The sequence below is a fragment of the Botrytis sinoallii genome, assembly GCF_014898435.1.
Source record: "Botrytis sinoallii strain Bc 23 chromosome Unknown BSIN_021, whole genome shotgun sequence".
Classification (NCBI taxonomy): domain Eukaryota; kingdom Fungi; phylum Ascomycota; class Leotiomycetes; order Helotiales; family Sclerotiniaceae; genus Botrytis; species Botrytis sinoallii.
In genome coordinates this window covers 531,299-554,068 of record NW_024066048.1, presented here as the reverse complement: position 1 = coordinate 554,068, position 22,770 = coordinate 531,299, and the positions used below count along the sequence as shown (strand labels likewise).

The 22,770-nt window shown below is 38.4% G+C and overlaps 6 protein-coding genes across 6 annotated transcripts; 3 read left to right on the top strand and 3 right to left on the bottom strand.

Moving 5' to 3' along the window:
* Positions 1-605: 605 nt before the first annotated feature.
* EAF02_009720 (uncharacterized protein) lies at positions 606-1,903 on the bottom strand. Its single transcript, XM_038905768.1, has 2 exons — positions 965-1,903; positions 606-904 (listed from the first exon to the last, which is right to left on the bottom strand). Exons 1-2 carry the CDS (start codon positions 1,477-1,479, stop codon positions 850-852), a joined length of 570 nt encoding a protein of 189 aa, XP_038754508.1. The 5' UTR covers positions 1,480-1,903; the 3' UTR covers positions 606-849.
* Positions 1,904-2,571: 668 nt separating this feature from the next.
* On the top strand, positions 2,572-5,479 carry EAF02_009719 (uncharacterized protein). The gene is made up of 3 exons (XM_038905767.1): positions 2,572-3,680; positions 3,754-4,898; positions 4,961-5,479. Exons 1-3 carry the CDS (start codon positions 2,885-2,887, stop codon positions 5,273-5,275), a joined length of 2,256 nt encoding a protein of 751 aa, XP_038754507.1. The 5' UTR covers positions 2,572-2,884; the 3' UTR covers positions 5,276-5,479.
* A 295-nt stretch (positions 5,480-5,774) lies between these two features.
* Positions 5,775-6,650, top strand: EAF02_009718 (uncharacterized protein; the record flags this gene model as incomplete). Its single annotated transcript, XM_038905766.1, has 1 exon — positions 5,775-6,650. The coding sequence occupies one exon, from the start codon at positions 5,775-5,777 to the stop codon at positions 6,648-6,650; it is 876 nt and encodes a 291-aa protein (XP_038754506.1).
* A 796-nt stretch (positions 6,651-7,446) lies between these two features.
* EAF02_009717 (uncharacterized protein) lies at positions 7,447-9,458 on the bottom strand (the record flags this gene model as incomplete). Its single annotated transcript, XM_038905765.1, has 3 exons — positions 7,447-7,503; positions 7,599-9,172; positions 9,242-9,458. 3 exons carry the CDS (start codon positions 9,456-9,458, stop codon positions 7,447-7,449), a joined length of 1,848 nt encoding a protein of 615 aa, XP_038754505.1.
* A 1,151-nt stretch (positions 9,459-10,609) lies between these two features.
* On the top strand, positions 10,610-10,936 carry EAF02_009716 (uncharacterized protein; the record flags this gene model as incomplete). Its single annotated transcript, XM_038905764.1, has 1 exon — positions 10,610-10,936. One exon carries the CDS (start codon positions 10,610-10,612, stop codon positions 10,934-10,936), a length of 327 nt encoding a protein of 108 aa, XP_038754504.1.
* A 1,067-nt stretch (positions 10,937-12,003) lies between these two features.
* Positions 12,004-12,624, bottom strand: EAF02_009715 (uncharacterized protein; the record flags this gene model as incomplete). Its single annotated transcript, XM_038905763.1, has 1 exon — positions 12,004-12,624. The coding sequence occupies one exon, from the start codon at positions 12,622-12,624 to the stop codon at positions 12,004-12,006; it is 621 nt and encodes a 206-aa protein (XP_038754503.1).
* Positions 12,625-22,770: the final 10,146 nt, after the last annotated feature.

Genomic DNA, 22,770 nt, shown 5'->3' with positions numbered 1-22,770 from the left:
CACCAAAATCAAAACAAAATTGTTTTTTTTTTTTTTTAAAAATAATTAAACAATTAATCAACAAATTAATATCCTCCTTTGAAATTTGGATGGAAATATATGCAAGTTGAGACTTAACCGAGAATTCCAATCTTATCAGATCATGTACCAAATTGATATCGTAATATAGCATCGAAAAGCAGGTGTTGTGGAAGATTCTATGATGTTGGTGGGGGTGCCCCTCTTTTCCGGCCACACCGACATCACGTAAAGCTGAGACATTATATAGAAGATCTTCTCCTTACTGTGTCCTGCAAAAAACGTATACTGCATAATCCACAACGTAGATAACAGACACAGTTTGCTATTACACGAGAAATGGAGGATCGATTAGAAGTGAGATCGACGTCTCAGGGGCCCAAGTCAGAAACCGAGGTAGCTCAAGCCTCAAGGGATTCTTACTCTCCGAGGCGGCGTAATGAATAAACCCATGCAACGATACAATCATGTCCGAGTCATTTGACGACGGATTTGTGACCAGACATGACAACAGTGATGATCCTGATAGGGGAAACTTCGTCGCCCAAAGAAGCAGGGACGTAATAATGCTGACATTTGATGGGATACTTCCACCACATCATCCACCACATCATCCACCACATCATCCACCATATCATTCGTACATGACTCCGAAATTAGGACTTTTTATCTCGCACAAAGACGATAAGCAGTTTTGCTTTGAAGCATGCTGTAAATGATTGCGTAGACGTAATCCAGGCCCAACTTGGGATTATCTTCACTAAGTGTAAACCAATTCGAGATATCTTGCTCCCATGAGGACGTTCCAGCGTATAGCCATATCTCTCAACCTCAATTCGTCTTTTTATCTTCAATATTCACTTTCTCCGTCTTTCCAATCGTTGGGCTATTGATGGTTAGCCAATATCCACGGACTCGTTCCAAAGGTTGAAGAAAGGTCACTTACACAGCACTTATAATTGGCTTTTCTTCATGCCCATGAGTGGTCTCGTTCATCTCACTCCTTTCAAGCAGCATCAATACCCATGGCATCCCCTCGAATAGTATCAATGATAACATCCCTAGCCCCGCGCCAAGTAAATTCGTCTCCCAAATCCATTCTTTGTATCCCTCTTCCCATAACACGAAACCCCCCACTAATTCCGCTATCACCATAAAGAATCCAGCGACCAGACCAATCGCGATCCTAAATCCTGGCACGCGCGGTATTTCATAATATACAATCACAGTCCTCGCCCACAACGCCACTGTAAGGATATATATTGGAAAGGCGATAAGTTCTCTGGCTGGAGCCGTGAGATGGTTATATGGCATGACTCGATTCAGAAAAATGAACGATGAGAAGAGAGACGATAGATATGTGAGGATAAAATATATGAATGCGATGCGGACAATAAAGAATGCCAGGGCGAGATCCCATAGCAGTTCAAAAACTGAGGTATCTGTTTCAAATAATATCATTTTATACTTTCTTCGTAGTTTGTAGGATGGTATGTGGCTTTTCGATGTTTGGATTGACTGCAGTGATGATAGTCGTTGTCGCTGATGCTTCAATTGTGGTTTGATAGATGCAGGAAGAAGATTTGACTATGGTTTAGCATTCTTGAAAATGATATAGCTTTGTTCTTATATCTTGAGCACAAAGATCTGCCTCCCAATTCCTACCTTCTATAGTCCTCACCTGTTTCTTTGCGTCTCTACTTACCTGCAACAGGTGGTCTGATTTGTGGTGAGACAAGTAACCAGTTTTATCTGTTTACCCATTCTGCCGATGCCGAGGTATGCATCCATCTTATGAATGCGCGAAAGGTCAGAGGAGGTGAGTTTGGATATGTACCTATTCTTTCGATAGGGAAATACATCGGACTTGATGAAGTCGTTGCCAGACTTGAGGTTGATTGTTGTAGGGTCGAAGGTAAACAATTGATGTTCATTGAAGCTCGGAGGCCAAGATTCTGCAACGGCCGCTAGCTCTGCAAGCCGCCAGCCACACATGTCTTGGATTCAAAGCAACCGTTCCTTCTCCCAACCACAAACATTCAAGAATACTAGGTATATCCAACCACAAACGACTATTATTGAGTTGAGAATTCTCGATTTTGTTTGCTAACACCTGCTCATTCTTTCTGTGAGGTCTTTCTTGCAATAATAGCAACTTATCATATCATCTCGTCACAAGTGTGATAAAATATATACTTTATCCCTCTGAGGTCTCCCATTCTCTTGTGCTGCTTCATGATTTTAAAATTCAGCTGAGGATGGCATATAGTTTATGGTAGAGTTGGGCTCCTCATGAGGTATGATTATAGTTGAAGCTTGAAGGCAGAGGCCTATCTTGATCACTTTTGACCTGGTCGACTGGTCCTCCCTTTCTTGCAAATCCGCACTCCTGATAGAGAAGTCGCCCACGAATCTTTCATTCGACCAAGTACCAATACTTCAATGGGATGCAAGACCTGATCGCTCTCATATCTAAACGGGCTGTCATCTCGAGAGCTTTTGAAATATACTAGGTGCTGCGTACAAGATATGGCTACAGATGTGTTTCATCCAAGCAGATTTGCAGCCCAGATTGTTTTTCAGGCCATTCTAGTTTAATAGTAAGTACCGAAATTTCAAAGTCTCATCGCACTTTCCTCTGATACGCAATCGTATTACATCACTATGGCTACCATGTTGAGACCTTCCCATATCGACCTTCCTTCACATTCATGGTCTTCATACTCATAGATACCTTCAATTCGTGTTTAAACCTCTCTTCTCATTCAACATCTTCACATCGAAAACACGTCTACAAGCAATCAACCTTCACTATTGATTCACCTAGTTACATTGACCGATCGAATATTCATCTTATAACGGAAACATGGCTATCAATGTAGAAACTCTCGAAGATCTCCGAAAAGAGATCGAACAACTACGCTCCCAGCAACCTTCATTAAATTCCCACGAAATCTGGGAACATCTAGCCAAAAATTTGGACAGGCAGAAACCACTGGAAGAAATTACGGTGGAAACTTGTCTGGTAGCGTATTTCGATTACCCTGAGGAAGAGACTGTCAAAATAAAGGCCAGGAAAGCCAAATCTGAATATCTAGAGGGCGAGAATAAAGTTCTCATGGAATTACTTAAGACTAAATCCACTAGCACCAAACCTATACTGCCGGTTACAAAAAATACACAGTCTGAGTCCGAAGATATACAGTCTGACTCCAACGATACACAGTCTGAATCAGAAGATATACAGTCTGAATCTAAAGAGATACAACCCGGTGCTGAAGATACAGAATTGGGTTCCAGACCTACACCGTTGGAGATCGAACGGTTTGTTACAACACGCGGAAATATGGTTCTCCAACTACTTAAAGATATGAATCCTGGACGAACATATGAGACTTTAAACCACAAATTATTGTTTCGACGCATTGCCGGGCTACGCTCAGGGAATCCTAAATTGACCCCTCGTCAAATTTGGCGACGTCTTAACGAGGAGCTGGATAGTCAGAATTCATTGGAAGAAGTCGTTGTAGAGGCTTGGATGGTAGTGGGGTTTGATTATCCTTTAGAGAAAACAGTTCAAATGAAGGCTCATGAGAGCCAGGTGCGGCAGAGCGAAAGAGATCGAGTGGAAAAGGAACTAGCTGCTTCTGCATTTATTAAAAGTAAGCCATCATTCATGGAAGACACGGTCTGATCTTCAAGATGCACATTTTGACTTGCTAACCGGGATTACAGTGTGGTACGAGTATCTCATGTCCAATCCTAACTTTAAAAAAAGAGTCGAGGATTTAGATAGAGGAGTTCTTAGAGAGATCCATGACCTGTGGTCTCAAAACCCTGATTCAAGCTCTCGTTGGATCTGGGGAGAGCTGAATAAAACCCCAAATGGACTGATGCCATTGAAAGAAATAGTTGTGGAGGCTTGTTTGGTAGCAAATGGGTATTCTTTGGCAAACACTATCCAGTTGAAGAATGAAGAAAACCGGTGGTGGAAGGAAACCGAAATTCTACGATATGATACCCAAGATAGCACTTTTCTAGCCTCGAAATTAGGTGAAGGAATGGAGTCTATAGTGCTAATCAACAACAAGCTGAACCTTAGAAAGGTTGTTCAAGATATCAAAGAGCTACGGCTTAGTCAACCTACATTAAGTCCTCGTCAGATCTGGGTCGATCTCGACAAACCAAACTATTGGCCGGCACCATTGCTAGAAATCGCGGTGGAAGCCTGCTTGATCAAATTTTTTGGTGTTCGTCCTGAAGATACCACACAACTTGAAACGTTAGATTATGACGAAGTGCCTGGGAAGAGGTTCCTCGATAGGATCCTGGATTATTGTTTTGGCTCGCATAAGCTCGGAAACATTAGCTGTGCATGCTGTGGCTCTGCAAAAATCGTAGAGAAGTGTGAAATCGAACATTTTCGAAAGAATGGAAGAGTGAAGGTGGACCCTAAGAACACTCGAGCAGTTGGCTTATTAAGGATTATGCTCGATACAAAACACACTATCAAGAGCTTCTTACCAATAAACACACCCACCGCGTTGGCTATTATGCCATATCGCGAGATGAACGCTAGTCAACGAGTTTACGCCCTTTTTTATGCAGAGTGGGATGCATGGATGGGACCATCACGTCCAATCCATCCTCCAGTTGATTATGTCGCAGGTGCTGAGAGAACTGCTATTCTTGATTCGGAAAACTATCTTGATTGTGTAGATGAACTTCCAACATGGACTCCAGAAAACACTGAGAGTTTTGAGGTACATGTACAATGCGCATTAATAAGTCCATGTTGGGGATACCGCGGTTCACTTGAATGGCTGATGTACGTTTTAAAACGAACACGAGACCCAGAAACCATCAAAATGGTTAATAGTGTGAGTCATCTTAGAACCTGTTTTGTCTTTATATTTTTCATCGGATACTAACTATCCCGTAGGTCGTCGCCGGATTCTACGGCCTGAAAATGTATCATATGGGAGGTGGCTTTATCGAATATCACAACTGGCATAATGATTGGTTCCATTCCTTTCGAGTTTCCCATGGAATCGTTGCATTTGTGAGAGAGAAAGAGAATTCTCCAGAGGTCATGTGGGCGGAGAGAGATGAAGAGGGGAAGTATACATCACATTATGGGGCCTGTCTATTTCCAGTAGGAGTATCGACACCGGTGCTCAAAGCAAGGGATCCAGAAGGATCGCCCCTCTGGGATTTTGGAACGTTTGATCATGGACATTGGGCATCCAAGGATTAAGATTCTGACGTTGAATTCGATCCAATTTTTGCAAAACAGTTGAGGTGTGTACAAAATCGGCTCGCTGTTTATATTTCTTACGCTCTCTTTGTAGTACATTGTTTTCAAGGGGTTCTATATGAATATAAGAAACCTCGATTAATAAATGAAACTTAACAATTACACGTCGTCTTTATTGCGTGCGATGGAATTTGTGTACGTGGGAATAGCTTCAATTCATAATACCTATTGTATTAATTAATTCATGCATTAGCGTTATGTCCCATGACGTCAATCTTTCTATAATTTGCTTCCAAACCCTTTTTCAGCCATCCAGCCTTCATATCAGCTTCTCGTAACCAGAATCATATATGATACATACATAGGTACTTAGTATCTATCGAGGACTCAATATATCATTCCATCCATTCCACCCTTCAAAGTTCAAGATTCATTCCCAAAGACAAGTCGTCCCAATAAACCCACCCACCCCACTCACCATTTTCCCCAGCTGAAAAATATGGAGAAGTCACATGCCACCTATCTCTCTCCACAAGATCTCTTGAAAAGTTATCAACCCGCTGAAGTACCTTTCTCCGTACTATCAGAAGAGGAGATTGGCGAGCGGGAAAACGATGCATTGCTCATTCCGATCGATGTCCCAGATTTATCTGGAGAAATGTATTCCGCGCCTTTGGAATTAGAGGAGGAAATAATTGAGCCGGAAGAAGAAATCTCAATCATCCCAATCAACATCCCAGAAGCATCATCAATATCCTACTCCGCACCCCTAGAAGAAGCCCCAACCGAGGAACCAAACTCACCCCACAAAATCCGACTCAACGCGCCCGCCTCCTCACCCAAATCCCACACTCCCTACTCCATCCGCTACGAACTCCCCTCCCCCCGCTCCACAATCATCACCCAGAAAGACATCGGATTCCTCTCCGACGCCGGAGTCCGCGGTTCCGTATCCACCGTCTGCCACGGAACATTCCACTCCCAACCCGCTACCCTCATCCTCTTTACATTTATCTTCCGCTCAGGCGACCATGGATTCCGCTTCAAAAACGCAAGTGTAAAGATTAATTTCTCCTCTTACTCTCCCCCCTCCTCCTCCCCCCCCAAACACCCACCCAGACCCCCTCCATCCGTGCGCTCGCCCCCCGCAAAATCTACGGCCTCCCCAGCACCACCCACCAAACACGCAAACTCACAGGGGAAATCTCCCTCCATGTTCCCCTCGGCGCAACATCCCTCGGTCCCTCCACCTCCCTCTCCCACGAATCCTCTTTCGCGCTTACGCATCGCTACGCGCTCGTGGGAAATCTCTGGTCGCGTCCTCGTTCTTCCACGTGGGATGCAGCGTACTGGGATTTGCGCGAGAATAAGCTGACGAAGGGCGGGATTCCGGATCGGGTGGATGTGGGGGTGGTGGTTTGTAGAGAGGGAGGGGGGTTGATGGGGAGGTAAGGGTGGAGGTTGATACGCCGGTGATGAGAGGCGTGTGGGGGTGGCCGTGGGGAAGGGGGAGTCCGGTGGTTTTTGTGGAGGGGGTGGAGACGGGGGGGGAGAGGGTGCGCACGAGGAGGTTTGAGGAGTTGGGGGCGGAGGATTGGAGGGGCTTGGTGGGGTGGGAGGGGGAGTGGGTGGATGTTGTTGTGGGGGGGATGGAGGGGGGAGAGAGAGGGGGGGAGAGTAGAAAGGGGAGAGTAGAAAGGGGGAGGAGAAGGTTTTGAAGCTGTGTGTAGGTAAATATCACGAGAACAGGATCCAAGAACGAAACACAAGATCAATAAACACAACCAATCCAATCACACCTATCCTTACTTACCCACTTCCATTCGATCCCGTATATATCAACCCACGAACCAATTTCCACCTCCATCTCAAATGCCAACTCCATATCCCAAATAATCTAAGCTGAAAGATAAAAATCGCACGTTATATTTAACTTGTAGAAGTTTCTTATTCCCTGAAGTTTGAACAGGTATCTAGACTAAATACAACATCTACCCAAGCATAATCACACACAAGCCTACAGATATTTTCAATTTTTCATTATCATAAATGCTATATCCGTATACTACCTAGTATATATACGATATTATCAAATCAAATCAAATCCCAACATAAATCATAAGTCCCCAAGTAACCGCACTCAGCCCGCGATACGGCCATAAACCTCGGCGTCAGTTATATCCATGAGCGCCGGAGCCCAAGATGAGCTTTTTGATTTTGGGGAAATACTATTATGGTATTGTATTAGTATAATTTCACATTTCTAACAACAAATCGACGGAAGAGAAAAAGGAGAGGAAAATTAAAAAAGACATAAACTTACAGGAGTACCGAAACCGGTCGCCGCGTCCCAGCCAGTTGTTGCAGGGAATCCATTAGTACCGCATCCACTTGCAGATCCAATTGTGACATCTGTGAATGCTTTATATCCCTTTTTATACAACCATGGGTTCAACCATCCCAGTGTTGGTTTTCCCGCTGCAATCAACGCATCGTTGATTAAAGCGAGAATTGCCGAAGCAGTAGGAGTAGCAGCCGAAGTTCCATCGAGATGAACAGTAGTACCGTTCCAAACCGTGATGTAAGCGTATCCTTGGGCAGCGATATCTGGGAAGGCACGACCGGTCGCGTTGAAGAAGCTTGTGATATTCTTAGGCAGAGAGGCGAGATATGGTTTTACAGCCGCATCTTGCCAAGAAGGACGAGGGAAGTAGCGGGAAAATCCACCGCCGGAGACATATCCATTGCGGGCATCGGTAGCTACGACTTCTGGGTTGATGAATTTGGTTCCACCGACTGATGTAACGTAAGGACAAGTAGAAGGAAACATAGCGAGGAAAGTAGTGCTGTTGTCCACATTCGAAATACATGTACCATCTGCTCCGACACCGTTATCTCCAGATCCGAAAAGAACGGAAACACCTCTAGCTCCCAATTGGGCAAAGCCTTTGCAGACGGAAACGGCGTAAGAGTAGGGAACACTTTGTTCAGTATCTTGATATGAGTTGCTGACAACTCCTGGAAGATTCTTTTGACTGAGCACATATTGTAACCACACAAGGTAAGGTTCATTAGTATCAGTAGGTGTTTGCTCATCTGGGGTAAAAGGAGGGGAACCTCCGGTTGTGTAAGCAATCAATGGAGTTGGATAACCAATTCCCAACATAGTTTCCGAATCCAAATTGCCCTCAAGATCTTTGCCAGCTTTGAGTTCTGTGGCATTTTCTTGTCCTTGATCGTTATTACCCCCATTAATGACTTGAACATCAAAACTGTACGCTGCTGATGCTGCTTCGGGTCTGTATTGTTCAAGGAAGAGTTTGGTATCAGATCGATTGTTAGATTCACCGAGGTAGTTTGTAAGAGCCATCTTGTTTTTGCCAGCTGCTTGAACCTTGTAGTCCACGGTACCGTAAAGAGTTCGAAGACAAAGTGGGGTTACGGAGGAGACGTTGCATACATCTGCCGCAGTTTGTCCAACGGTAGGAGGTTTGTAGTTTGATGGTGCTAATGCTTGATATTCTGCGGCTTCACTGATTTTCTTCATGGTCTTTGCTACAGGGTGTGGTTTGAAGAAAGAATTGGTGGGTTGAATTGTCTCGATGTGATCGTGGAGATGAAGAGGTAAAGACCATTCCGGAGTGCGAACGATGTATTCTCCATCTTCATGTTGATATGTTGAATATTCCGTGTCGAGGAGAGTTTCAATATCCTCAATGGAGATGGTCACTTTAATCCAGTCTTTCGCTGGACTGTATTCGAGAGAGGCCGGTTCAATGTTGTTGTCTTGAAGCCATTCATGAACGAGATTGTGAGTTTCATCAGAAGGCTTAACAAGATCATTCACCTCATCAGCACTAAGATGTTGACCATAACGGTGGTGATCGGGATCAGAGACTATGAATTTATTAGTTAATTTTCAATCTCAATTGCTTACTCCCTTGGCTTTCGAAAAAGGATTCATACCTTCATAAAGATGACGTTCCAATTCATCGAATTGACCTTGCTTCAAACCAATTTGAAGATTGATCATGTGGTTTGAACGAGCAGGTCCCACTCTTTGCCATTGAGGTGGTGGATAATGAGTTTCCTTCACCGCATATGGAGTACGAGCTTTGATGGGAGAGCTCGATACCAATCCGACAGCCAGAAATGCCGCGAAGGTAGCAATTGAAGTGACCATGATTGCTAATTGATTGCAGTTGATGGAGGTGAAGAGAAAAAGCCAACTACTTTCGAAGAGGAGGTGGGAACGAGGGGTATACATATATTTATTCCCAATCGAATACTCCATCTACCTAGGTAGCTTTTAGCTTTGTATTCACCAGAGTAGCTCAAGGGTAGTAGCTCATATCCAGAACAGGCAAAACGAGTAACATTCACCCCATGTCCCCATGTCCTCCCACACCTTATCAATTGAAAATGCATATCGGCTCGTGTAGCGAGGTTTTGGCAACGATCAACCTTCCTTTTGTAGTATCGTGTGAAGGTAAGGTACCATGGATAAATGGAGTGGCGATACATTTCTCCATCTTTTCCAATCTTGATATGGAAGGTCGACAATTGATGGTGCGGTGTAAGCTACGACATTACGATACTTGGATGAAGGATAGCAAAGTATTAAGAGCTTCAGTTTCCATATGTCATATATCATACATTTCCATACATTTCCACGACCAAGGATTGAATTGGTGAATGAAATTACAACGGAGACCTCGGGAGTGGTTTGTATAATCAATGTGGTGTCGCTGATGGTTAATCCATTCGGGTCATCTCCGCTCCAGTAGATAAGAAAGAAGCTTTGCATGGGTGATGGAATTGCTCGGCCGGCTTGGAACCAACCACCATCAATCAACAATACCTACGATGTACTATCTACCTAGCAAGTTCAAACGACAATCTAATCGTCGTCTTGAGGATAATATATCTTCATATCCGTCAAAGGTATAGGATATCTCTCGAGCTGCCAATCAGACTACAACACAGCTCAATGTTGAAAATGTCTTTGTCTCATGCGGCATCTTGGCGCTTACGCCCGATTGAAAGCTTTGTATATTGCTGCACAACTTCATTGTTTGAACTTTATTGTTTAAACATGATCAGAATTAACATCGCAGATAACTAAATACCATCCAGAACTTCCACACCTCCGAACAGCCAATTCAACTCCTCTCAAACCACCACCTCTCAAACCACCACCTCTCAAACCACCACCTCCCAAACCACCACCTCTCCCCAACCACCCACCATGACCTTCTCCCTCACCCTCACCCCCTCCTCCACCTCCTCCCCACCCTCTTCGGAACAATCTTCATCCTCTTCGGCCTCAACGCCATGCTCCGCCCCCTCCACGCCCTCACATTCTACCCCTCCCTCCACCACTCCCTATCCCCCTCCCTCCCACAAACCCCCTCCAACACCATCCTCCTCGAATCCCTCCTAACCATCTACGGCGCACGCGACATCTTCATGGGCCTCGCCATGTACGCCGCATCCTACCATCGCAATTACAAAACACTAGGCTGGATCGTGGTTGCGGGGAGTGGTGTTGCGTTTGTGGATGGGTGGGTGTGTTGGAGGGCTGGAGGGGGACAGGGCGATCATTGGGGGTATGCGCCTGTACATGCGGTTGTGGGGGTTTTGCTGGTGTTGGGGTATTGAGGATGATATAAGGTGTTGAGTTGCTTCACGGATTGGGATTGTTCATTCAATCTTTTGGAATGTCCAAATGGTTTGATTGTTTCGAATCGATTGGACATTCTAGATCTTTCAAAGATTGTTCTAAATGAATTCAAAATTTAGGGTCAAAAATAATCGCCATGTCGTTGATTCAATTGTCAAATGTGAAGATTCAGCTTCCATGTTTTGATTTTTACACGGCAAAGCAAATTCTCGCATCAAATCACATATGAGTTGTCACTCTTTTTAAACCCCTTCGATTTAATCTACACCGATCTTAGAGACGGTGTAAAAATGTCACTTCAATGTTTAGTACATTCTCCTTTCCAAACGTATGACGAATTCATGAATCTTCTGATTCCGTTCCAAAGCTTTCAAACTCTCCCACTATACCGCTGCGCTCCCACCACCGCACTGGCTTCCACGACAACATCAAAAAACCCTCCTCCGCCGCTGATACCCGCGCTTTCTCCTTGCTAGTCCCTTCCACCATGAATTTAAAAATCCTATAGGGTAGAGCTGCATTGACTCCATACAAAGGAGCAACCTCTATCATCTACATCATCATGGCAGATAACGCAACTCCAGCGCATGGAACTATATCCTAGAGAGCCATCTCTACCATCTAAACAATAATGACAAAGGAAGCAAGAGCATCTAACGAACATCGTGAAGATCTAGAACCATCTAGGAGAACTATTGCCAAGGCGTATTGACAGTGGAATGAGACATCATTCGATAGTAAGTCCAAAGAGGTAGGTAGTGACTCAACATTCCAATCTCCTAGCGAATTTCAAACCCGCCATTGTCCATACATTGTCATACAGGTGTAAGGTTTGACTGACCACCGTCTTTTGGCGAGAATATTGGCCAAGGGATTGGAAATTTGGTCTTTCTGCCAATACTCCGAAACAAGTTGCTTGATAGAAAATGGACGAAACCGGGTGGGTGTGAACAATAGAGAGATAATTTCTCATGTACTTCGAGTTTCAAGTATCTATTTTCGCTGGCCACACCAGTAGATCAAGGTATCTCCTCCTACACTCAAGTCATGTTGAAGAGTCGATCTTTCGCGTTCCTTTTTTGCCAAATTTGTCTCGTTTTTCAATTCTTGCAAGTGCATCCCGGTACTTGCAGTCTGGAATATAATATTGAATATAATATTCCATATCTTGCATTGTTCCTTTTGTCTGAGAAGATAAATCTGTACTCGGAATTCCTTCCTCCCCTGTTTCTTCCTGTGCCGCTTCTCTCTGCAAAGTAACATGTATAGACGAAGATTCTCCGACCCGCAAAGTTGTACCCGTAGGTGAAGGTCTTGCTCTTCCAGTTTCTTCCTCTAATTGTTGTTCCAAGGTTTGGATTTCGGCTTTTCTTCTATCAATTAAACCCCTGACATACTGGCAACGGGATGCCGAACTCATGTTCTCGGGTAATCCGTAAGGAGGAGGCCTGTCATTCTTAATTTCTTTTCCCTTGATGGATGGTTTTTGTTGACTAGGAAGTCCCAAACTCGGACGTGATGATTGAGTGGAGGAGTAGGGTGGAAGATTATCATTCCTCGGATCATGCCTCAGTAGATTGAGGAGACAACGTGTTCTCTCTGGGCTGTTGACGTATGTGTCGCGTTTTTTTTGGAGACTGTTGTGTATTTGTCTTCGTTTCGTCATTGCGATTGGGTTGGGCTTCCTTCTCGGCATCGTTGACATTATGCCTCATTAGATTGAGGAGACAACGTTGTCTCTCTAGACTGTCGATGGATCTATTGCGTTCTCTTGGAGACTGGTATGTGTTGTCTTCGTTTCGTCATTGCGATTGGATTGGGCTTCCTTCTCGGTATCGTTGACCTTTTGATAAATCGTGCCTTCTTGTTTATCCGGACTTAAGACACGAGATAATTTGGATCGTAGTTTTGAAAACATGATGGCTTCTATGCTCTTGTTATGCACCAGAGATCCCTGGAGTGGATGAGATGTAAGATGGAGATGGAATAAATGGACAAATGAAATGAGAATTGAGACAGTTGGTTGGAATGATGATTGAGTGATGGAAAGAAGAAAAAGAAAAGGAAAAGGGAAGAGATGAAAAGAGGAAAAATCATCCTACTACTTAAAGTTGACTACCAGGTAACTAGCCAGAACTAGCCCTACAACTGACATCAAGACTTCTGGACTTTGTGGGGTACATGACCGATGAATTCCCGGTATCCGGCATCCGGTAGTCATCCTCATATTTTCGAATCGACTTATCGAAACAAGATTCTGCATCTAGAGAATCCTTGATTAGGAATCTATAATAACCCAAGTGGAACTGTTAGTATTATATTTTCGATAACTAGAAATATAGAATATTGATATAAAAGAAACTATATTCCAGAAAAAGCATTATTATTTAAACAGGAAAGCATGTCACGGTGTGAGCTCACGTGATATGCTGGTCCTATCGGAGAGGACCGAAAGGAGCGCTCGCATTGGAGCACAAGCGAGCTAGGACCCGATCGGGCTAGTTCGCTATGAAAATTCCGTATATCTTTAATTTAGAAGATCCTATATTGTAGCTCTTTAAGCTATGTCTTAATCCTCAATCTGAACCTATTATTCGAATTAGTATAACCTTACCAGATTAGGGCAAAGTTATTAGAACCCTATTTTGCCTGCCTGCCCTGTAATACTATGTAGCTTTTATCTATTAAAATATTGCTTTTACAATAACTACTCTGCACCCACCTGGCTGGTCTGGGGACTCCTCGGAATTTAGTGTTTTTGTATCAAAGAACCCTTAGGTTTGATATCAATATCTCCAATCGGTATTTGTATATTATACTGAGCTGAAGGAGATTAATAGATTGCTTAAATACAAAATTTCCGAATTCCTAGTTTGCAAATGTATTCAAGCCGTTCTGTACAAGCAGGTTGCTATTCAAAATGCTTATCTACTTGATTGTCTTACCGAATCTATATCTATTATATCTACTCGTTTGAAAACCATATTCCTTAAAACTTTTGCTAACTCTATCCCCAAACTTATTATATCTATTCCAACTATTTAATTGAATAAGTATATCCTTGATCCGAAAGAGTTTGATAGTATTCGCTCTGATTTATGCAGATTTATTTAACAGATATATGGAAAATTGAATATGAATAATAATAGATTCCTAACAATTTTTGTTTATTTAACTTATACTATTGGAAAACTTATTGGAAAGGTATACAAACTTATATTACTTAAGATCTTCTATGGGATTTCTTAGTTCACCAATTATACTATACTCCTCGAATATCTCGAAAATGTTTTTAAGGATTTTAATCGAATATAAAATATACAGAATAAACTATATGTATTGAAGTAAAACATCTCGATTTTAGTATCTTTTTTGCGGAATTCTAAAGACTTGTTTTAGAAGGAGAGATGCCTGATGATGCTTTAACCCTGTTCCTATTTCAAGAAATCTCTTGTAAATTACAAGATATATTGTTGTATAACTTTGCTTTGACCTATGAATTTCGTTAATATGCTAATTATTTATAACAATTCAATAACCGATTCCGTTAATACTAACAACAAGTTCATCGTATTTGTCCTATCGCTTCCAAAACTTTATCCCAAAGAATAATTGCTGTTCTGCCTTTATAACTTGCTAGCCCGAAGTTTACTCCTGGAGATCCAATAGATCTGAGCTTAGGAAAAAGGAATATACTGTTAGGAACCTGGGCTTGCAGCAGGAATGCGGCGAATACTATTGTTGTGGCTCTGCCAGCCACCTGATATGAGACTATCCGCACCCCGATATTCGTTCTGTTCAACTTCGAGTTATCATTACTACAATCAGCTTTACGAGAATCAGCCTTGTACCGAACAATCCTCCAAAAGGCCAAGTCCCTATCTATTCCCTATTTTGCTTTCCTTTCTGCTTGCCGACCAGCTTAATCAGTTTGGGAAATGGGATACACCTAATCTAAATCGCGATTAGAATAATCCTCTGTATACCCTTTGTTTATCTACTACTGCTATTTATGGTCTTTTTTGGAAGATGAATTAAACAATCATACAGATCTAATGATTTTATCCATCATTTGTTTTTAGAAAAAGACACTTTCCTGATATACGCTATGATCGATAGTGAATACAAAGGAATTGCCTTCATAAATCAAAGTTAAATGTTTTTTTAAAAAATATCAATACACTAATTGTCTATGGCATTCGAAATTATAGGATTTAATGGAAATACTCTGTCTGATAATCAAATTACCTTTTATATCCGAATAGAATTCAGAATCAATGATTATATTGAAAAGAAGATTGTTTTGTTTGTAACCAAGCTAGCCCACTATTCTATTGTACTGGGGATAGTTTAGCTTAAGAAACACAACCCCCATATCAATTTCGTAACAAACTTGTTTTAGTTTGATAGCTTGTTTTACTATAAATTTTGTAATACTTCATCCCACCTGTTCTGCATAAAAGCTTTGCCAAATATTCCTCCAAAAGCCTGATCTGTATATTTGTCTGCTTGCCCTGAAGAATTAAAGAATAAGAATATAGCCACAATCTCTCTGAGAACCTGTTTGACTTATACCCACTGGAAATACGAAATATTCTAAATATCGATCAAACAAATCAATAATATTCTAAATAAAAAAAAGAAAATATTTAATTTCAAAAATCTATTATCCAAATTCCAAAATTAGAAAAATATCTTTTTCCTAAAGAATATAGAGAAGCTACTTTCTTATCAACCGTATAACTATAAGATCTATTTCAAAGAAAAAGCTATTTCTTTTTTTGATACCTTGTACTCTATATCCCATCCCGAATTAAAAATCCTGAAAGAATAGTTAAAAGAGAATCTTAGAAAAGGATTCATTGATCAAACTCTTTTTTATTATTTCCTTTATCTTATTTATCAAGAAGATTAATGAAAACCTTTGGTTTTGTATAGATTATTGTGGCTTTGAATAATTTATTGGTTAAAAATCAATATCCTTTATTATTAATAAAAGAATCTCTAAATAATTTAAAAGAAATAAAATATTTTAATAAAATCAATATTATCTTTGTCTTTAATAATATAAAAATAAAAAAAGGGTAGAAATACCTGACTATATTCCGTATCCGATTTGGACTATTCGAATCCTTAATTATACCATTCAGACTAATAGAGGCTCCCATAACTTTCCAAAAATTTATTAATAATTCTTTACAAAAATATCTGAATGTATTTTGCATTACTTACCTAAACGATATTCTGATATACAACCAAACTCAAGAGGAATATATCCGCTATATCCAGAAGGTTCTATAAGCACTAAGGGAAGTTGGCTTGTTTACTAAATTCGAAAAGTATGAATTTCTGAAATCTGAAATCAAGTTTTAGGCCTTATTATAGGAAGCAATGATATTTGAATGAATCTAGAGAAAATCCGAACAATTATGGATTGGAAACCGTCTATTGTGACGATTCAGTCCCTTTCAGGTTCCTTTCTCAGTCACTTAGCTTCTAGGACCTTAGCCTAGCACGTGACTCATTGGTATATATAGTCCGGAGCCCTTACAGTTCTCTTCTTATTCTTTTCTTCCTTCTTTAGTTTTAGATTCTAAGGTAGAATTGAATCCTTTTATGACAGTCCTTCACATCTATTAGCATAACCAATATTTAAATATTTATTAGATTTTCAAACTTTTATTGATAATTTATTAGAGATTTTTCGAAGATCATTAACCCGATGGTAAATCTAACCAGAAAGAATATTTCATTCCTGTGAAGCCCTGTCTGTCAAGAAGCGTTTAATCAATTGAAGTGAGCGTTTACCGAAGTACCTATCCTAGCTTTCTTCAATTAGAAAAAGGAAGTGATTATAGAAACCAATATCTCTAATTATATATCTGCCGGAGTACTCTCCCAATATAACAATAATAAAATACTTAGACCTATTATATTCTTCTCTAAAAAACACTTAACAATTGAATATAATTATAAGATTTATGATAAAGAACTGCTAACTATTATTTATTACTTTGAAGAATAATATTCCGAATTGAAAAGTGCCGTATTATCAATTCAAATAATCACTGATTATAAGAATCTGGAATACTTTATTATAATAAAGTTATTGAATTATCATCAAGTCTATTAATTCAAATTTCTATTTCGATTTAATTTTTAAATCATTTATTATTTTAAAAAACTAAATGCCAAATCCAATATGCTGACTAGGAAATTAGAAGATCTTTCTAAAAAGAAGAATAAATATTTTTTGTACTAAAGCTATACTATCCTAAAATAAGAGAATCTAGATCCGATCTGTTTTCTATTATTATTACCCTAATCAAATCCAAAATTATCAAAAAAGTACACTTCGTTATAACCATCTATAACTAGAGAAACTCCGATTTTACTAATATTACCAATTACTTAGATTCCGATAATACTATAACTTTACTAAAAAATAATAAAGTTATAGAATCTGCAATCCCACATGCTATATCTATACCCAACCCTGCAATATAACTAAAGAATCTAAAAAACCCTCTAAACCTTTTTGCCAATTTGCTTACCCTATTTTATAAAGGCTATCAAGTTGATTCTATACCCGAATCTATTTTGAAATCCCTACAAAAGAGATTCCCGAAATATTCGAAAATCACTCTTGCTGAGTATATCGAAAACAACAATCTACTATATTACCAAAGGAAACTATACATTTCCAACCATGATCCCCTGAAAACCTATTTGTTCTGCCTATACCATAAATCGCCCGCCACTGGTCATCCGCATTATATCCGAATCTTTGAATTACTATTCTGAAACTACTATTGGCCTGAATACTATGATTATATTACGCAATAGATTCATAATTGCCATAGTTGTTATTATATTATTTCGAATCGTAAAGGTCAGGAGGGAGTTCTTTGTTCACTCCTGATTCTGTAAAGAGCTTGGTAAGATATTTCAATAGATTTCATTATATATTTATTTGAAAATATTGATTTCAATACTATTATAGTAGTAGTTGACTAATTAACGAAAATGAAATATTTCTTGTTTTGCTATGGTATCTGTAACTCTGAAGAGGTTGCCCGCTTATTCCGGAAGAATATCTAGAAGCTCTATGATTTATCTTTGATTATTATATCTAATCATAAAGCTTAATTCGTTTCTGAATTCTGGAAATATATTTGTAAGTGCTTGAGTGTAGCTGCTAAGCTTTCAATTGCTTACCATCCTAAAACTGATGAACAAATCGAGAGGGCTAATGCAATATTGGAATAATACCTCTGGTCGTATATAGTCTACCTGTAAAACAATTGGGCAAAGTAGTTTCTATTTGCTGAATTCTTTATTAATAATGTCTGATTCGAAAGTATTTGAATAATTCTGTTTTTTTCGAACTACAGGTTTCACTCCTGCTTAGACTTCGAATCCATATCGTCCTAGAATAACTATTTTGTTATATAAGATACTAAAGAATTTATTACTAAAATAAAAGCCATCTCCTTATACCTACAACCAAACTAATTACCAATCAAGCCTAATACTTAAAGAATACTGATGCCCACTATTCCCCTGCCCGTAAATATCTACCTGATAACCTGATCTGACTAAATACTAAAAACATTAAGATTTTGTGCTTACAAAAAAAACTCGATTAAAAAAATCTCGAACTCTTTAAAATTCTAAACTCAATAAACCCTTATACCTATAAATTGAAGCTTCCAATTTTAATAAAGATTTACCCTGTTTTCCATATTAATCTATTATATCCTATATACAATAATCCTATTCCTAAATAATATAATCCGCCACCACCCCCTATAGAAATAAATGGCCTCAAGTGTTTTGAGATTACCAAAATCCTAAATTTCTATTAAAAAAGAAAAGGTTATAAAGAATCTTATCTAAAATATATTATTCAATAGATCGACTACAATACACCAATCGAAAAACCTATAAGCTATCTGAAAGACATATAAGAACTGATCTGCAACTTCTATTATAAATACCCTAATAAAACCAATCCTGTTTAATTAGACCCTATCTGTTTGTAAATTGTAAATCATAATATACCGTTTTAATAAAACTCGACCCTTAAAAGGGGGGTAATATCACAATATGAGTTTATATAATATACTAATTCTATTAGAAAAAATCGAAAGAAGCACTCACATTGAAATATAAGCAAGCTAGAATCTAATCAGGCTAGTTCGCTATGAAAATTCTGTATATCTTTAATTCAAAAGATTCTGTATTATAGCTCTTTGAGCTATATCTTAATCCTTAATCTGAACCTATTATCCAAATCAATATAACCTTATCAGATTAGGGCAAAGTTATTAGAACCCTATCCCGCCCGCCTGCCCCGTAATATATATCCAAAACTAAAACAGCGTAGTCTAAACAATTCCTCTTCCTCTTTCACTCTTTTATTTTATTATCAAAATACATTCAGATTATTGATACAAGTTTTCTACTTACAGAATCTCAAAATAAACAAAGATACTAAATCCAAGGATTACTCCAAACACATCCTTCCCCTTATTTAAGAGAATTATAAATACTAAATTTATCAAATAAGAATTCAATTTTAAGAAAAAGGCTGATTCTATATATATAAGAAAACATTACAGGAATATATATAGATTGTAAACACTAATAGATTAATTAAGGATTTTGAAAAACTTCAAGTTTCTAGTGGTAATAGTAATGTTATGATAAAGATTCAATTTAATATCAATAAAAAGGCTACCTTTCTTAAAAACAATACTAGTATATTATTTTATATCTATTACTTATTATCTAATAATAATAAGACTTTAATAAACGAATATGATATAGCAAAGAAACTTTAGAATTATTTAGTTATCAAATATTCCAGAATTGATAATATAGTAATAGACAAGTATTTCCTTAAGATCAAGACTTTCTTTTTCGATAATATCTTTGATATAACTATTATAAATATATAGAATAAGCTTAAGGATCTTTAAAGAAAGCTTTTATTTATAGATACTTCAACTAATACTTTATATACAAATAAATCATTCTTTCAAAGCTTGATCTTATCTTTCCCTAATAAATATAAAATCATCATTAATATAATTCATATTATTAGTTCTATTTTAAGTATTAATAATAAAATCAAGCATTTACAAGTCAAAGAAGCCGAGATACAGAACTCTAAAGATTCAGCACATTTTACAAAAAAAAAGAAATATATTCCATCTTATTGTTAGTATAAGACTAGCATAAGCTCAAAATCCGATATACCTATTGTTATTTACAAACTCTACAACAAACCTAATTACTCAATCCTAAAATGCTTTTAGCTTTAACACACCAAATATCTTTTGAAATCCGATTTAAAATATAAACAAAAGAGAAGATAATCCATTTCTCGATTACAAAGAAACAAAAAGTATAGGGAGTATAAAGCTTATATTATTGAATTAAGCTTTGATATTACTGAAAGTGTTATTAATAATAAATCTGACTCTGAGTATTATTATTTTATCAAGAAAAGTATTAGTAAGATATCCTCATTACAATGATATACTGATATCGACATCACCTCATATATATCTAATTAAAATTCTCTCTTCAAAAGTCTAATTTATACTCTATAATAAAGGATAATGATTGATAAAGGAGCTATATATTCAGATAAACAAAAAACAATGAATATAATATGTAAGGATGGAATAAGGATATCATTAGCTGAAATACTATATATACCAGAATTAGGGGTTAATCTGTGTTGGTATCAACTTGGTGTTGATTAAAGTGTAAAGTACTTCAGTCTTATTTATTTATTTATTTATTTTATTTATAGTGATTAACATCTAATATCTGACCTCCCAAGGGGTATTCTAAACGTACTAAGAAGCGGGCCTATAGACCGCTAGTATTCCAGCCGCTTATAGTAATATAATATTAGCTAATCAGAAGCTTATTGCCTCTAATATTCCCCCACTCAATACCGCTTATGACAATCCTGTAGCTATTCTATCTAAAGATTTATGGTTCTATTCTAGAAGGCCTTGTTTTGTATATCATCCAAATGTTAACAAATAATCAGATCGATCGCTATCAATCAGAAGAACGCTTAGAACGTTTATAACTGATCAGTGCGGGTTTTAAATTGATTGAAGTAGAAAGCTTATCCTCGGGATATTGAAGCAAATTGATATCTATATGATTACATATGGTTTGAGCATATTCTAATATAGAATCTGGATCTGGTGAGAAGATCAGTAAAGCTGTATTATAATTGCAGGACGCGGTTGACATATACTATCGTATCCTATTCGGATTGTAATCGGTTTGGTATAAGCAGCCAATTGCCATGCATCTGATTATTGATTGGATATCGAAAAAAGTGTAATAGGCTTTTCTCGATTCTATATATACAAATGTTTTTACTATTTTCGTGATTGAATCTAATATAATAGACTGTAAAGTCATTATATCCGGTCCGTATTGCTATAAATCTATATAGTATTCTACAAGGAAGTTTAAGGCTTTCTGATTTCGAGATGTTATATATCGGTTTCTATATATTGTATATTTCAAAAATCAGATCTCTTTTTGTATTCTATTACTTACTCTTTGAATACCGATATTTAGCATGTAGAATAAAACGAGAGTTGCTGATAATGAGGAGGCATAATAAGTCAGGATCAAGTGGTCCAGTTGTATCCTAATCGGCAAGACGATTGGCTGTCTTATTGCCCTCTATCTCAATATGCTTAGGGGACCACTTGATTGCGATATTATAGTGTTGCATTGCTTGATAGCATTTATGATAAGCCTATTGGAAGGAATCAGCAACGCTCCCTCGTATTCTCCAGATTACTGAAGTACTATCAATACATAGCCATATTTGGCCTTGATAAGGGCATTTGATAATATTCAGGAGACACTCCAATCCCTGCCATACGCCAATCGCTTCGGTATCAAAGATATGTGACTGTTCGCGTATGCGGCCGTAGCCACTGTCGACCTGTTGCTTATCACAATAAATCACAAAACTGTATCCTACACAGTAATCGCATTCATCGTATTATTCGAATCCATCTGAGAATACAGAATAATCTTCTTGGAAAATTAGATTCCACTAATCTTTAAATATTTCCACGATATCCTCTTTATTTATATCATTAATTAGATCAATACAGCACTCAGGGGAGAAATGCAGCCATAGAAGTCTAGAGTACTCAGTCACAGGGATTGCTCATCCCATTCTCTGCAATCTAGTAATAGGATCTTTCAGTATACCTATACCTTATCCTCTTTTCCTAATACACAGCTTCAATCGGTTTACAAGTAGGTATCGTACATCCACTATCTGAAGCCGAAACGCGAACCTCAACCTGGCTTGCTCTAGTGCAACAATTCCAGCCGGAAGACCAGCTTCTGCAAGGCAGAAATGAATTATATTATAACTACTTTCTAGAATATATTATAATATAAAGTAGATTCGCTATACCTATAGATGTTTTTCCGGCTCACTTGTGATAAAGTTATTAGTATTAGACTTTTATAAAATCTTCTGATTATGTTAAATTACCTATTATATGATTACCTTCAGAAATTCCAGCCAAAATCAAAACCATTCCTTCACACCTCCATTTCTGTTTATTTCTTAAACCTATCTAATACCTCCATCATACTTTCTACCCTATAATATCCGATTATAAATCGATATATGTATCCGTTCTTTTGAGTTATATAGACAATATCACTATTGCTGTTATTATATGTTATGCCTTGCAGCTAATAACCATTTCGTATTACCTTACCAAATCTTTCCTGTACA